Here is a 13,263-nt window from a genome sequence, read left to right on the forward strand (position 1 = left end):
TTGGTGGAGTTGTTGGGAGGTGCGAGTGGAGGTGAAACAGCAAAGTTTATTATTATCGGAAAAGAAGAAAAGAAAAACATATAGAATAAGAGTGTGACAACTCATATCCAGTGATGAAAATACATGCATAGGGCGAAAGCTCACTAAAAACACAACCACATTGCACTGCACCTTAACCCATAACACACCACCACCAGCCAATAACAGTGCACAGAATTTAATTAAAAGAGACGTCTCAAGCAAGGAGAGTGGGTGTCACGACCCAATCAACACCCATCACACCGGGTCCCACTCCTCGTTGTTCTCATGTACTAAAATCCCCAAATTTCATTTATGACAAGGACAGCAACACTCTCTCCTACCACATCGCAGAGTGTTCCACACTCTCCTTCTCCAGCGCGTCACTCCCTCCCCACAACACACTTTTCCATTAATCTATTCTGAGCCTCTTTCCCCTGCGCCGCGACGCATGCACCTTCGCTGCAGTCACGGAACCAGATTTTGCCACGGAATATACGGGGAGTGCTATGCTGAAGACGAGAGGGAGGTGCAGGGGATTAGGATGGTGAGGTGTGCAGGAGAGCTAAATCCGTGCCTTTTTCTTTAATGCATCTTTGCCATCATCTCCTCGTTGTTGCAATAAATAAGAGCTCCAGGGTGTTTGTAGAGAGAGAAAGTGCGTGTGTGTTGAGGGTAGAGAGAGAGAAAAGGTTGAGAAGAATCAGATAGGTTAGATTTATATACATATAATAAAGAATAGATACACTTGGAGTTGGAGTTACACATTATTCTCTCTCTCACTCACACTCAGAGTGCTAGACAACGCTCACAGCGGGGAGAGAGAGAGATGGAGGATCTCGAGGAGGAAGAGAACGTAGCGGAGGAGGTGTTGGGGTCAAGCTTGACCATGGAGAAGGTGGCGGCGGCGAAGAAGTTCATTGAGAATCATTATAGGGCTCAGATGAAGAACATCCAAGAGAGGAAGGAGAGGTACCGAAATTGTTGATTATTCAATTTTTTTTTTCTCAGCTATTCTCCAACGCCAGTGTTTAGGGAACTCAGTCCTTGCGTTGAAATGGAGCTCAATGCTAATTAAGGGTTAGATCTTATAATTTAATTACCTTTTTCAACTTCTCATGCCTTTGTAGCCGAGGTAATCTCTGTGTGAATCACTGTATTTGGGCTTAGTTTGCTCATAATTGATAATTGCTCAATTTAACTGATCCTTGTGTGAATCTGTTTGGTTTGACTAATGATTTTTAAAGTAATCCATAATTGTCACACTCCATTTGCTTTGTTTGGAAGTTCTGGTCCTTGAGCTGAAGTTAATGCACGGGGTATTTCATACACGGTAATCAATTCATCCACATAGTTGAGTTGGCGTGAGACTCGATGGTTTTATTTGTTCTCACAGTGTAGAAGTTTCGGTCTCTTAGTTTAAGTAAATGCCATGGTGTACGATCTAGGCTCTTGATGATAAACCCGGTTTTAATTTCCCAATTCTTGTCATCATAAGTTGCCAGGAGTGGGCATGTAATCTGAAATCTTACACCCGTGCAAGTGAACAGTGAGTGAGGAGAAGTCCAAGTATGTCTTGGAGTATCATCGCACTCCTCAGCTTGATATCTGTATGCTTGTTTTGGTTTGATATTTATTGTCAAGCTGTGAATCTATAAATTAATTACCTTCTCTTATTGTGGTTAGACAACTAGGACCCGACATGTTCGTTCTTTTTTGCTTTATGCCATCTTGTGGTCATAAATCATAATTTAGCTATATTTGTTAATGCTGAGTAAGGTTTGTACCATCAACCCTGATCTACAAAGATATGGGTCAGACTAGGTTGTTTGGTTTGGATTAACTTAAAAGACTTAAGATAGTTGGTTCTGTAAAGATATAGGAGACCTATGAATATTTTCTGCACAATTCCCAAAAAACTAATTTTGATGTTTTCCTTGATCCTTATTATTTTGTTTACACTGCACATCCCTAACTGCATTTGTTACCAGTGGTTACATTCCTCTGTACTCTCTAAATCTCATTGGTTTTCCAACTTCATGTTTTGTTCAGCTCTTAGCAATTGAAATCTCTTCCTCAGTTTGGTGTTGAGTGACTCATTGCTTTGATGTGCCATGCCAGCATTTTGTCAATGCTAGTTTGATCTTTTCATGTACCTGTTGGGTTCGACGACTTCTCAGCCACAATTTTTTCAAAGTTCACATTGAATTCACTAGATTAAACGGAAACAATTAGTATTTTATTTCTAACAAATGTGTCTTCCCATCTTCACATCAGCACCTCACAGGATGTTGTAATTTGATAGCAGAGACCAAATTAAATGGGAACTAAAGGACAATAATGATGCAATGAAAAGAAGGAATGCGCATTTGTCTCATCTTGCTTAGTATCATAAGCAAGTACAATGATATCTTTAAACTGATTGAGCATTCTGGTCTCTGTTAATAAATGATTTGCCTCCTCTTGTTATAGTTAGACAACTTGAACTGTGCACGATCTTTATTGTTCTTTTTTACTTTTTACCTGGCTTCGTCCTAGATAATAATTTAGATATATTTTTTGATGTCTTGTGCAAGATTGTGCAATCAACCCTGATTGACAAATATATGGGTCAGCCTAGATTGACTGCATTATTAAAAGTACTCAAGATAATTAATCTCATAATCATACAACATTTTTATAGATTTTTTATTTTTTATTTTTACCATTTAATAAGCATAGCAAACAACTACACAAGCATCTCATTTGGTTCAATGCCAGGTGCCCAAATTAAACGAAGACTGGAAATAAAGGACTATGTTGATGCAATCATAAGGCTTGGAAAGTATAAGAAGTGTGTCTCAAACTACTTAGAATCATAAACAAGGACAATGATATGTTTTTTCTATAGATTGACTCTCTGGGGTCTCTAAGAATAATTAAATTATTTGCTTTGGAATTATCTTCAACACTGTGGATGAAATAAACTATGTATTTCACAATTTTTTTCTTTGGAAGGTATGCCATTATGATATGATGCCGGTGTATCCATTAATGAATGAAATTATACTATTTAATGGCTTGACCATATGAGGAATTCGTCACCTTGTGTGATATGACATCATAGTTTGGCCAAATCTGGTAAAAGTGAAACAACCTAATGCATGCTCTTCCTTTTGTGAGGTTCATCTGAAAAAAGAAACAGTTGAAGATTCTAAAGTGTATCCTGGCCTCTGTTGTAGTGGTCATGCTTATTTCTTTTCATAAAACAGTCTCTAGTATGGTGCAAATCTCTTGTTCACCCTGTGTTTTGGAGTTGCTGACACTGACATTTTTTTTTATTCAAGGCGTTGGGTGTTAGAAAGAAAATTAGCATCTTCGGATGTGCCAAATGAGGAGCGCATCAACCTTATCAAAGATTTAGAGAGGAAGGAGACTGAATATATGCGATTGAAAAGGCACAAGATTTGTGTTGATGATTTTGAACTTTTGACCATCATTGGAAGGGGGGCTTTTGGGGAGGTCAGTACTGCCTTGGCATGCATTTTTGTGCATGAAAAAGTTCTAGCTGGATAATAGGCATTATATTATTATTGTGTTGTCTGCAAATGGAAATCTTCTTTGTGCTGGCTGCTTACTATGTAATGGTATTATTTTATGCTAACTTGTTCAATTACAGGTCAGACTGTGTCGGGAGAAGAAATCTGGAAATATTTATGCTATGAAAAAGCTGAAGAAATCTGAAATGCTTAGGAGAGGCCAGGTGAGAAATATACACAGTGCTGAGTAGAACAAAACGTAAAAATTACTAATGGATGGATGTTCCAGATGTAAATTACAGACTTGGCATGTGATTTAGTATTCTTCATAGTCCCGTAAAGTTCTGTTGTGGTTGAAATGTATTATTCCAATGTTAATGTGGTTATACTGTGTCCATTTCAGAAGGATCACCCATGTTAGTGGATGAATAAATATCTTGAAGAATGCTTATTTGCTATTTTATTTACACGAGCTCCAATTTGTTAACAGGTGGAACATGTTAGAGCTGAGAGGAACTTGCTGGCTGAAGTTGCCAGTCATTGCATTGTGAAGCTTTACTACTCATTTCAGGATGCTGAGTACTTGTACTTGATTATGGAGTATCTGCCTGGGGGTGACATTATGACTCTGCTGATGAGGGAAGACACCTTAAGTGAAAATGTTGCTAGATTTTATATTGCACAAAGTGTTCTGGCTATAGAATCTATTCACAAACACAATTACATTCACAGGTTCAGTTTGGCTGTGCTCTTAAAGTTTTTAGCTTTATATGTTTTATCAGGGTTGATGGTTATAGGGTGATGAAATTAATTGTTTTTACATGCTAGACAAACATATTAATATTTACAATTGTCATCTATTTTTCAGAGACATTAAACCTGATAACCTACTTCTGGATAAAAATGGTCACATGAAGCTCTCTGATTTTGGTCTCTGTAAGCCTCTCGATTGTATTGCCTTGTCTACACTGCATGAAAATCAGACCATGGATGATGAGACTTTGGCAGAGCCAATGGATGTTGATGGATGTTTGCGTGATGCGGACAATCGCAGCAGCTGGAGAAGTCCTCGTGAACAGCTTCAGCATTGGCAGATGAACAGGAGGAAGTTGGTATGCTTTAGTTATTTAAACCCAACAAGATATTTTCATAGAGATGGTCCTAGCTTTTATCACGCTCATGTCTGTATTTGGTTTCATAGTCTGTATTTGGATTCTGTGGCCTAAATCAAAACCTGCATTGATATAAGAAGATTCCTTTCCTTTGAATGATACAAAAGTAAACAGAGCTAGAATCTTAACATTTATGTGTCTATTTTTCGGGTGGGGGGGAATATAATTTTCAAGAGTTCTTTAAGGAAAAAATGTCTTTTGAAGGCTCCTAACTCCACACTTTTATATTTGAATTATGAAAATGGGGAGGTTTTAAAATTTTTAAGCTGTGGTCCTTTCTGAATTGTAGAATGACTCTGTCCCTATGTTCAGTCTTATTGTATGGTTTGAGGATAGTGTAACTTGGGCTACTATGCAATTATTCTCTTTAGTAAGACCTTAGTTCTTGATGACGGTTGTTGTTGAATCCATTGCACATGAATTATGGTTTTCAATTGCATCTTCTACAATTACTATTACACTTCTTATTTTAATACTTCTGAAATAGGAAAGCCTTTCAGTTCACTCTGTTTCCTTGTTTGACGTTGCAAGGCATTTTCAACGGTGGGGACACCAGACTACATTGCTCCTGAAGTACTTCTGAAAAAAGGCTATGGGATGGAATGTGATTGGTTAGTTCTTACCTGAAGTATTTCTGTTTTAGTTCTTACCTGGGAGGATTGCTACTCTTTTTTGTTGTATTTAATCTATAAGCTGTAGTTATGTTCAATGTCTTTGGCTGGTCATTTGAATTTGTACAATTTTAATTGGCTTGAGCATATGGCAGGTGGTCACTGGGAGCAATAATGTATGAAATGCTGGTTGGTTACCCTCCATTTTACTCCGATGACCCAATAACCACTTGCAGAAAGGTACCAATCTTAATTAGTTTAAAGACTTCATATTATAAATTAATAATTTATTGCATCTCATATGTAGTTTAATCTGAAGGGGACTTGACACTTTGTGCCATTTCCTATTGTTACCGCTTGTATTCTTTCTTAAACTCATTCTACCGCTTTACTGTGTCCTCTAATGAAATCCTGGAAAACCAAAGGGAGACAAGCAGTTTAAGCTGACGATGTATAAATTGACACCGTCTCCCGTTGTTAGTACACATATTCTGAGACTCAAATATTTTATCACCTCTCTCTATTCCCCTGATAAAACATGACAACTAATAAAACCAAGGATAGGTGGCAAAAGCCTGGTGATAGTTGTTTCATCCCAAGGTCTGGGACGCTGTTCAATCATTTCAGTTAAGCACTTGAGCTAACCCTCATTTGCACAATTATTTAATTTAAACAATGTGAAAAGTTAACTAAAATAGGACACCAAGGTGTACTTGGATGGAGATGGGACGGGGAGGTTAGCTTATTTATTTATTTCTGAATTAGGATGATTTTATTGTGTTGATTAGAATAATAAGGAATATTTGAAAAATGACCTATTGGAGATGTAATAAAACTATTTATCTGCCGTCACTAATAATAACTCTAGCTTTTGGGAGATGTGATTTTTAAAATGGTAAAAGATCCATTGCTCGAAAATGATTTGGAGTTTGATTTAAACAAGTTGTTGATCTTAGCCACCCGCATTGTTTTAAATAGTAGTTAAGATTAAGGTAATTGGACCTCTATATCATCTATGTCTCCAGCGCAGCTTTTCTGCGAGGGAAAATGTAAGAGAAGTAATTAAACCATGTGGGTGTATTTTACGCCTTTCTAGTTATGTTACCTAGAAGAGTCAGTGTTTCCAAGATTCTGTTCTTTTTGGTTGGCACTAAGTTCACTAATTGTTTTCAGATTGTTCACTGGAGAAATCATTTAAGATTTCCTGAAGATACCCAGTTAACACTTGAGGCCAAGGATCTAATTTATAGGTTGCTGTGTGATGTTGATCATAGGTTAGGTACTCGAGGGGCCCAAGAAATAAAGGTAAGGTGTTCGTTTTATTTTAATTATTATAATATTGCCAGAGAGGCTGTGTCAGCCTCTTTTTTTTTTTTTCTTTACCTGTCATACTTAATATACGTTCTGTATATACCAGGCTCATCCATGGTTCAATGGTGTGGAGTGGGAGAAACTGTATGAAATGGAGGCAGCATTTAAACCTCAAGTCAACGGGGAGCTGGATACCCAAAACTTCATGAAGTTTGATGAGGTATAAAATAGGAACTCATCACGCTATCCCCATTATTTCCCGTTCTGTATATTCTCTAACAGAAGAACTGCTACGAACTGTTGGAAAAACTTCAAATATTTAATTTTGCCGTTAATCTTTTGAAAATTGTGCTTCAATGTTACCAGCGATTAGGGGTGTAAGTGGGTTGCGCCCAACCGGGTAATCCTAATCCAATCTAATCCTATTTCACTTTTGTAAGTTGAGTTGGGTTGTACTGTTTTAGTGCACCCAATTAGAATTGGTTTCTTCATGAGTTAGAGAGCCGATGAACTCGACGCAACCCAACTGGTGTTATTACTTGTCTAATAATATTACTATAAAAATGTTATATGTTTTATGTGTGTCATAAGTATTGTTTTTACCTTTTAAATATTAAGAAACATTAAAAGTATTTATTTTGACAATTTTTTTTAAAGGTAACAATTTTTTTAAAATTACCCCATTTTATGCTCCGGTCCAATCCAATTATAATAGGGGTAGACTGAATTGGGTTGTTAAATAAAATATAGTTAAACTCGGTCCAACCCGATTATTTTAATTGGGTTGAGTCGAAAATGAGATTAAATTCAGTCGAAACCAGACCACTTACACTGCAACCAGCAATTTAGCTTGACATAACAAAGTTTCTGTTGTTAAATGTAGATTTGTCTTGGTTATATATTTCTAAATTTTGATACTCTTCATGGCCAATGTGGGACTTTTAAAATGAAAAAGGTAACCTCCTCCCCCCACCCAGGATCTGATAATTGTTAAAAGCTTGGATTGTACAATATGTGGAAGTTTGTGGGAATCTTTGTCTAAAAGTGAAGCTTTACCAATCATGGGCAGTTATTATCTTGAATGTATTTTCCCTTCAATCTTTCCACTTCAATCATGTTATCTTTGTCCTAAAAGTGAAACATTACCAATCATGAGCAGTTAACATCTTGAATGTATTTTCCGTTCAATCTTTTAGTATAATAAATTCAGCAACACCCGTTAAGCTGTTGAACTGAATTTAGCAAAGGAGATCTGGGACAGAGATTTCAATTTTGGACATTGAACCTGCTATTGTTACTTTTCCTCTCTAATATAGTTTTGGAACCCTTTCTTGTATAAGGTTCCCTTCTTATGTTTGTTCTAAGTAACATCTATTCCTAGAACTAAGACTTACTTCTCGTACTAAGAGTTCTTACATCATCTTTCCACTTCGATGACATTTTTTTATGTATTCTTGATTGCATATAATGCCCATGTTTATGTTGTGTACTTGGCTGTAGAAAAAGCCTTCAAGATTTTCTCATTGTATTCTTTGGGGAATTGTTAGGTGGATCCACCAACAGCGGCAAGAAGTGGGTCTGGATCCTCACGAAAGGTACACTTGTTTGGATTAGTTTCTTTACACAATTTTCTTCGTTAAACTTTTTCACTATCAATTGTTATATGTAAAGACGTGTTATGGACTTGTTTGGGTAAATTTCCATATTTACTTTTAGGAGAAGAAAAAAAATTTAAATAGACTTCCCCATAAACTTAAATTAGTTTATGTATGATTTAAATATTATCTTTTAGAGAACGTAATACGGGAGAGCTTGTACAATTGAGCATACACAGGCTAATTTCAACTTATGAGAAAACTCATTTAATTTTTTCTTCTTATTTCTCTAGTAGATATGTTTATTCAAACACACCTTAAATTGTATTGTGTTTATGACGAATATAGTTGTTTGGATCACACTTTAAGGTTTTGATTAGAAATATTGTTTTGAATTTCTAGCCATTCCTAACGCATCTGTGTTAAAAAAAATGATAAAAATATATTATGCTAGTGTCAGATTCTTGCTCCTTGGGGCTGTTATACTTCCTCTCGTCAATTTGGTTTCACTGATTTGTGATACTTTTTCAATACCGTTGCTGATAACAGTTAAAATTTATACGAGTTATGAAAATAATTTATTCTTTATTGTTCTTTATATCAAAATTATAAGATGGCGAGTATGCTTTTCATAGATAAAGCGAGGTACCCTTTCATCTTCTTGAAATATATCTACTTAGGTTAGTGCGTGTAATGGCATAAAAAGGAATTTGTTGTATGATTCCCACCTATCAAGGGTGGTAATCAACAATCGAAACAAACCATGTTGCTTCTATAAATTTTTCTTGGTGCTAAGCTGGGTAGTCCAGGAATTGTCTATTTCGACTTGTCCAAAAAATGGGGAAACAAACAGCAATTTGTTTGGAAATCGATGGAGACACAAAGGGTCTCCAACGAAAGTCTGCCGAAGAAGAGAAAGAAGGATAATGGCAGTTTAGGGAATGGATAGCAATGGTTTTCTTGTCTCTACTGAAGGGACAGTTGGCAGCAGGATAGTGAAAATGAGGGTGTAGCAGTGATAGGAAAGGACGTGTAGGGTGTGCGGTGGATGGGTAATTGGGTAGTGGCTGGGGTGACAGGGCAGGGAATGCACTGTTTCTATCCATGATATCTTTCTTTTTTATTTTATTTTACCTTTATACGTTTCCTGCAATGCAAGTTTCATTGTAATCAGACTTTTAATTTCCTTCTTACCGTTGGTGAAGGACAAGTGCATACTGCATGATCATATATCCTTTTAATCGATATTGTTCTTTCTTATATTGGAATCATGATTTCAAAAAACGGTTCGTGATCACAATTTTGGACGTAATGTAAAGGTATTGCAAGTTTACAGTAACTCTGATTTTGTGACCTCAATTTGTAGCTATAGTGGGCCCATTTATCTGCAATTTCCTGCAATATCAAGAAAAACTGCAAAGTGGGATCGATTCAAAATCTTGATTAGAATTAAATAAATAAGCAACTCTTGTATTTATTTTCTTTTTAATCTTTCGTTTCTTCGATGTTAGTTACAGTAGGGAGCAACTCTTCCTTTCTAGTATCACTACCCTTCTCATCTTCCTCTGCTTTGGTTAAACACTTGATTTGCAAGGCATACGTACGAGATTCTAGTGTGACGTTTATGGGTCTTAGGCTCTCCGACTACAGAGCTAGCTATTGTGATGGGGTTCTCCAAAGATTCTTATTAATTGGCATTAGAGTCTTTCACCCTGGCTCTCAACTGGAAACAAGCAGAGCGGGTCGTGACGCAACACTGACATTTTAGTGTTTGTTCAGGACTAATCATGGACTAGCCAGCTCATATAACAGGACTGAGTGTGGTGGGATGTTAGGAACCAATCTCATAGACTTTAGGATCCCTTATTACTGTAGTTAACTTTCGTGGTGTGGTTCTTCGCTCTCTCGAGATTCTTATAAGCATGATTTGAGCTAAAGTCCTTACAGTCACTACAAAATACCTCGCGAGTTGTTTCAGCTGGCATCTTATCAATTTGTTTTGCCCTTGTGTTAGACTGTTATTACATGACTACAGAGTCAAAAGTCTTTATTTGATTATTCTGGTTCATAGTTGGAGAGTGTTTCTCAGTCTTCAATAGCTAATTTTTTGCACTATACTTTTTTATATGATTTTAAGGTGATTATTATAACAGCCAACGAACTTACTATGCAATATTATTCTTTGATTGGATGACAATTGATTACTTATTCTTCTTCTGTCATTTTCTTTTAGTATGTAATATGTATCCATCAAGTATGACATTTAATAAATTGTTGACTAGCGTATTTTTTGTTTCAAGTATCTGTTATACACCTTGCTATTATAGTTAGACAAAATGGCATAATTTAATGTTTGAACTTCCTCCTAATTCCCACAGATGCTAACTACCAAAGATCTAAGCTTCGTGGGTTACACTTACAAGAACTTCGATGCTGTAAAAGAAGGGCTTCGTCAATCTTTTGGTATGTCTAGTGATTACCTTCTGTGGCCATGAGAACAATTCCTAGTTATTTTCTTGCAAGTTAACCTCCTTGTCTTCTTTCTCAATGTACGTGTGCATATCAAGCTCCAATTTTCGCAATCATTTCAAAATAGTTTTAACTGTTGAACATGCTGGATCAAACTAGTTGTAGTGTTCCTGAATACTACGCTGACATAGGATATAGGGATCAAAACGGTATTGCATGAAGGACCCAAGGACGAACACTGGTTCCAAAAAAGAAAAAAGGAAGTTTAGAAGCACTGAATTTGATCTGGCATGAAACAGTTTGAACGAAACTTAAAGACGAGCTAGACCAACCCAATAGTTGATTAAAGTTGACTAGATTAATGATCTAATAATTATTTGCAGGTGATTCTATGCAAGAATATGCTTCTAAACGGGCAGCTGAAGAAACAAATTTACAAATGCTTGCGTCTTCTGGAGATCCCATGTTACCGTAAGTTTGTGCAAATTGAAGTCCACCGTGTTGAGTTTTTGTGTACTTGCTTTGGCTTTAAATATTGGCCAAGAACATGTATTATGGAACCTTAATTCCTATGCCATTTGCAAGAACAGTGTGTACAGCAAGTAGTTGAACAGCATTGTGAAAGGTTGTAGGGTAAACAGCGTGTGTGTATTTGAATTTTCAACTTAGGAACTGAGAGTTGTGCGATTGAGTGCTCCTGTCCTGGCTGCCCAGGTTGGCTGTGGAAGACTTGCCTTCTCTAGTGGCAGTTGCTGGTTTAATGTTAGTTATGGACAAATTCCTGAGGAACCATTAAAGCATCCTGAAAATTATTCGATGTGATGTGTACATTTATTGAAACATAGCAAAATTAAACTATTAAACACAAAGACAATGCATGGCCATGGATCCTGCTATTGTCTTTAGCTGCTCCGTTGCTTACCCTTTTTCCTAAATCAATTTTATGTTGAAAACTGCACTCACTCACGTCTACCTCACTGCCTAATGCTTGAATTGAATGAATACAAACATTTTCTTAATCTCTAACACCCCACTAAGGATTGGCCTTCTAGCCCATGGCCAACCATTTTATGCTCAGTTTATCCGTTGTGATTGATTGACATTTTCTGCCCTATTTTACGATTTTCTGGTGGTTAAGAAACGAGATACAATCTTCAAACTAATCTTATCATCTTCACCATGATTGTCTTCAAAAGCTTGTGTCTTTATCTAAATAAGTGAGGATTTGATAAAAATGAAGAATTTAAATTTATTTTGAGAACTAAAGTTTCTGATTAAATTTTATGCTTTATTTATTTTTAATTCATTCGTGTTATTTCTAATCGTTCTATCAATTTCAGTATCACATTCTCGGAATGAAAAAACAATACTTATAATTTTAATACATGGAATGTTTTATGTTACAATTTGATAAATAGAATCATAACAACAATACTCGGCAATAATCATCTTTAAATGAGTAGACGCATAAAAAATAAATTAAATTAAATGCGAAAAAAATTAGTTCTGACTAGGTGCCTGTGTATTAATTCGTGCATGACTAAAGTAATGGTGGGTTGTGGGACTCCCATTTCATTGGTGGGACATCCCTTTCAAATAACCAAAAACAAACACATTATATATGACGAAAAGTCTATTGTCTCATCTTTTTGCGATGAACGCTTTCCAACGAAAATGTCGAAAGGCTATTTTTTTTTTGTTATACTTTTAAAATATACAGTAGCCGGTGAAAGTAACTAAACTAATTTCCGCTCAACCTGTGATAATATTTTAAGATACAATTCATAGCATTTCTTTTATACCAAATGCTGACTTCATTGAGCCCCAGATGATAATACGTCACAAACAACATCAATGATTGATCATAAACACAACCTTTTCCACACTCACTCTTTTGCCATTCTTTTTGTTTTAACTCAATTTCTTTGCCCTTACCCTTCAATTCAAAACTTTCTAACTAAAATGATCATTTGTTAAAATAATAGGTTTTTATTTTATTATATACATATACATATATATATATATATATATATATATATATATATATATATATATATATATATATATATTAATGCATAAGTTAAAATAACTTGTTAATGTTTGACATTTATTTTTATCTATCGTATCCTGTGATCTCACATCACTTAAAAGATTTAGAATGATTTAAATATTTATTTCTTCTCTCATCTTTTGATATGTCTTTTTAAGAATTAAACCGAAGTTTCAACAATTTATTGAGTTAAGAAGGAATCACACTCATTTTTATGATTTTCAAAATTAATTTTATTTATATTTTTGTTAACAAGAATTGTATTCGATATATTTTTATATAGTATCTTTCAACTTTTTTTTTCTATTTGAACTACTTAATTAAAATTCATAAAATTATATAACTCACGACTATTTCTCAAATCTTCGTGAATTTAAAAAATTCAATTAATAATAAAAATATAATAAAGATTGTATTAGTTATATATTATTAATATTGATATAGAAAAAAATTAAATTTGCCATCTCAAAAAACTTTCAGTTTAGGCAAATATCGTTTTGCAATTATATTAGCAAGTCA

At 35.3% G+C, this 13,263-nt stretch overlaps 1 protein-coding gene across 1 annotated transcript; it reads left to right on the top strand.

Moving 5' to 3' along the window:
- Positions 1 to 595: 595 nt before the first annotated feature.
- LOC114163385 (serine/threonine-protein kinase tricorner) lies at positions 596 to 11,603 on the top strand. Its single transcript, XM_028047693.1, has 12 exons — positions 596 to 990; positions 3,345 to 3,519; positions 3,677 to 3,760; positions 4,027 to 4,268; positions 4,405 to 4,648; positions 5,240 to 5,319; positions 5,475 to 5,559; positions 6,493 to 6,624; positions 6,737 to 6,850; positions 8,178 to 8,225; positions 10,604 to 10,688; positions 11,078 to 11,603. Exons 1-12 carry the CDS (start codon positions 848 to 850, stop codon positions 11,167 to 11,169), a joined length of 1,524 nt encoding a protein of 507 aa, XP_027903494.1. The 5' UTR covers positions 596 to 847; the 3' UTR covers positions 11,170 to 11,603.
- The last annotated feature ends 1,660 nt before the right edge of the window (positions 11,604 to 13,263 follow it).

The sequence above is a fragment of the Vigna unguiculata genome, chromosome 9 (assembly GCF_004118075.2).
Source record: "Vigna unguiculata cultivar IT97K-499-35 chromosome 9, ASM411807v1, whole genome shotgun sequence".
In the NCBI taxonomy this organism is placed as follows: Eukaryota; Viridiplantae; Streptophyta; class Magnoliopsida; order Fabales; family Fabaceae; genus Vigna; species Vigna unguiculata.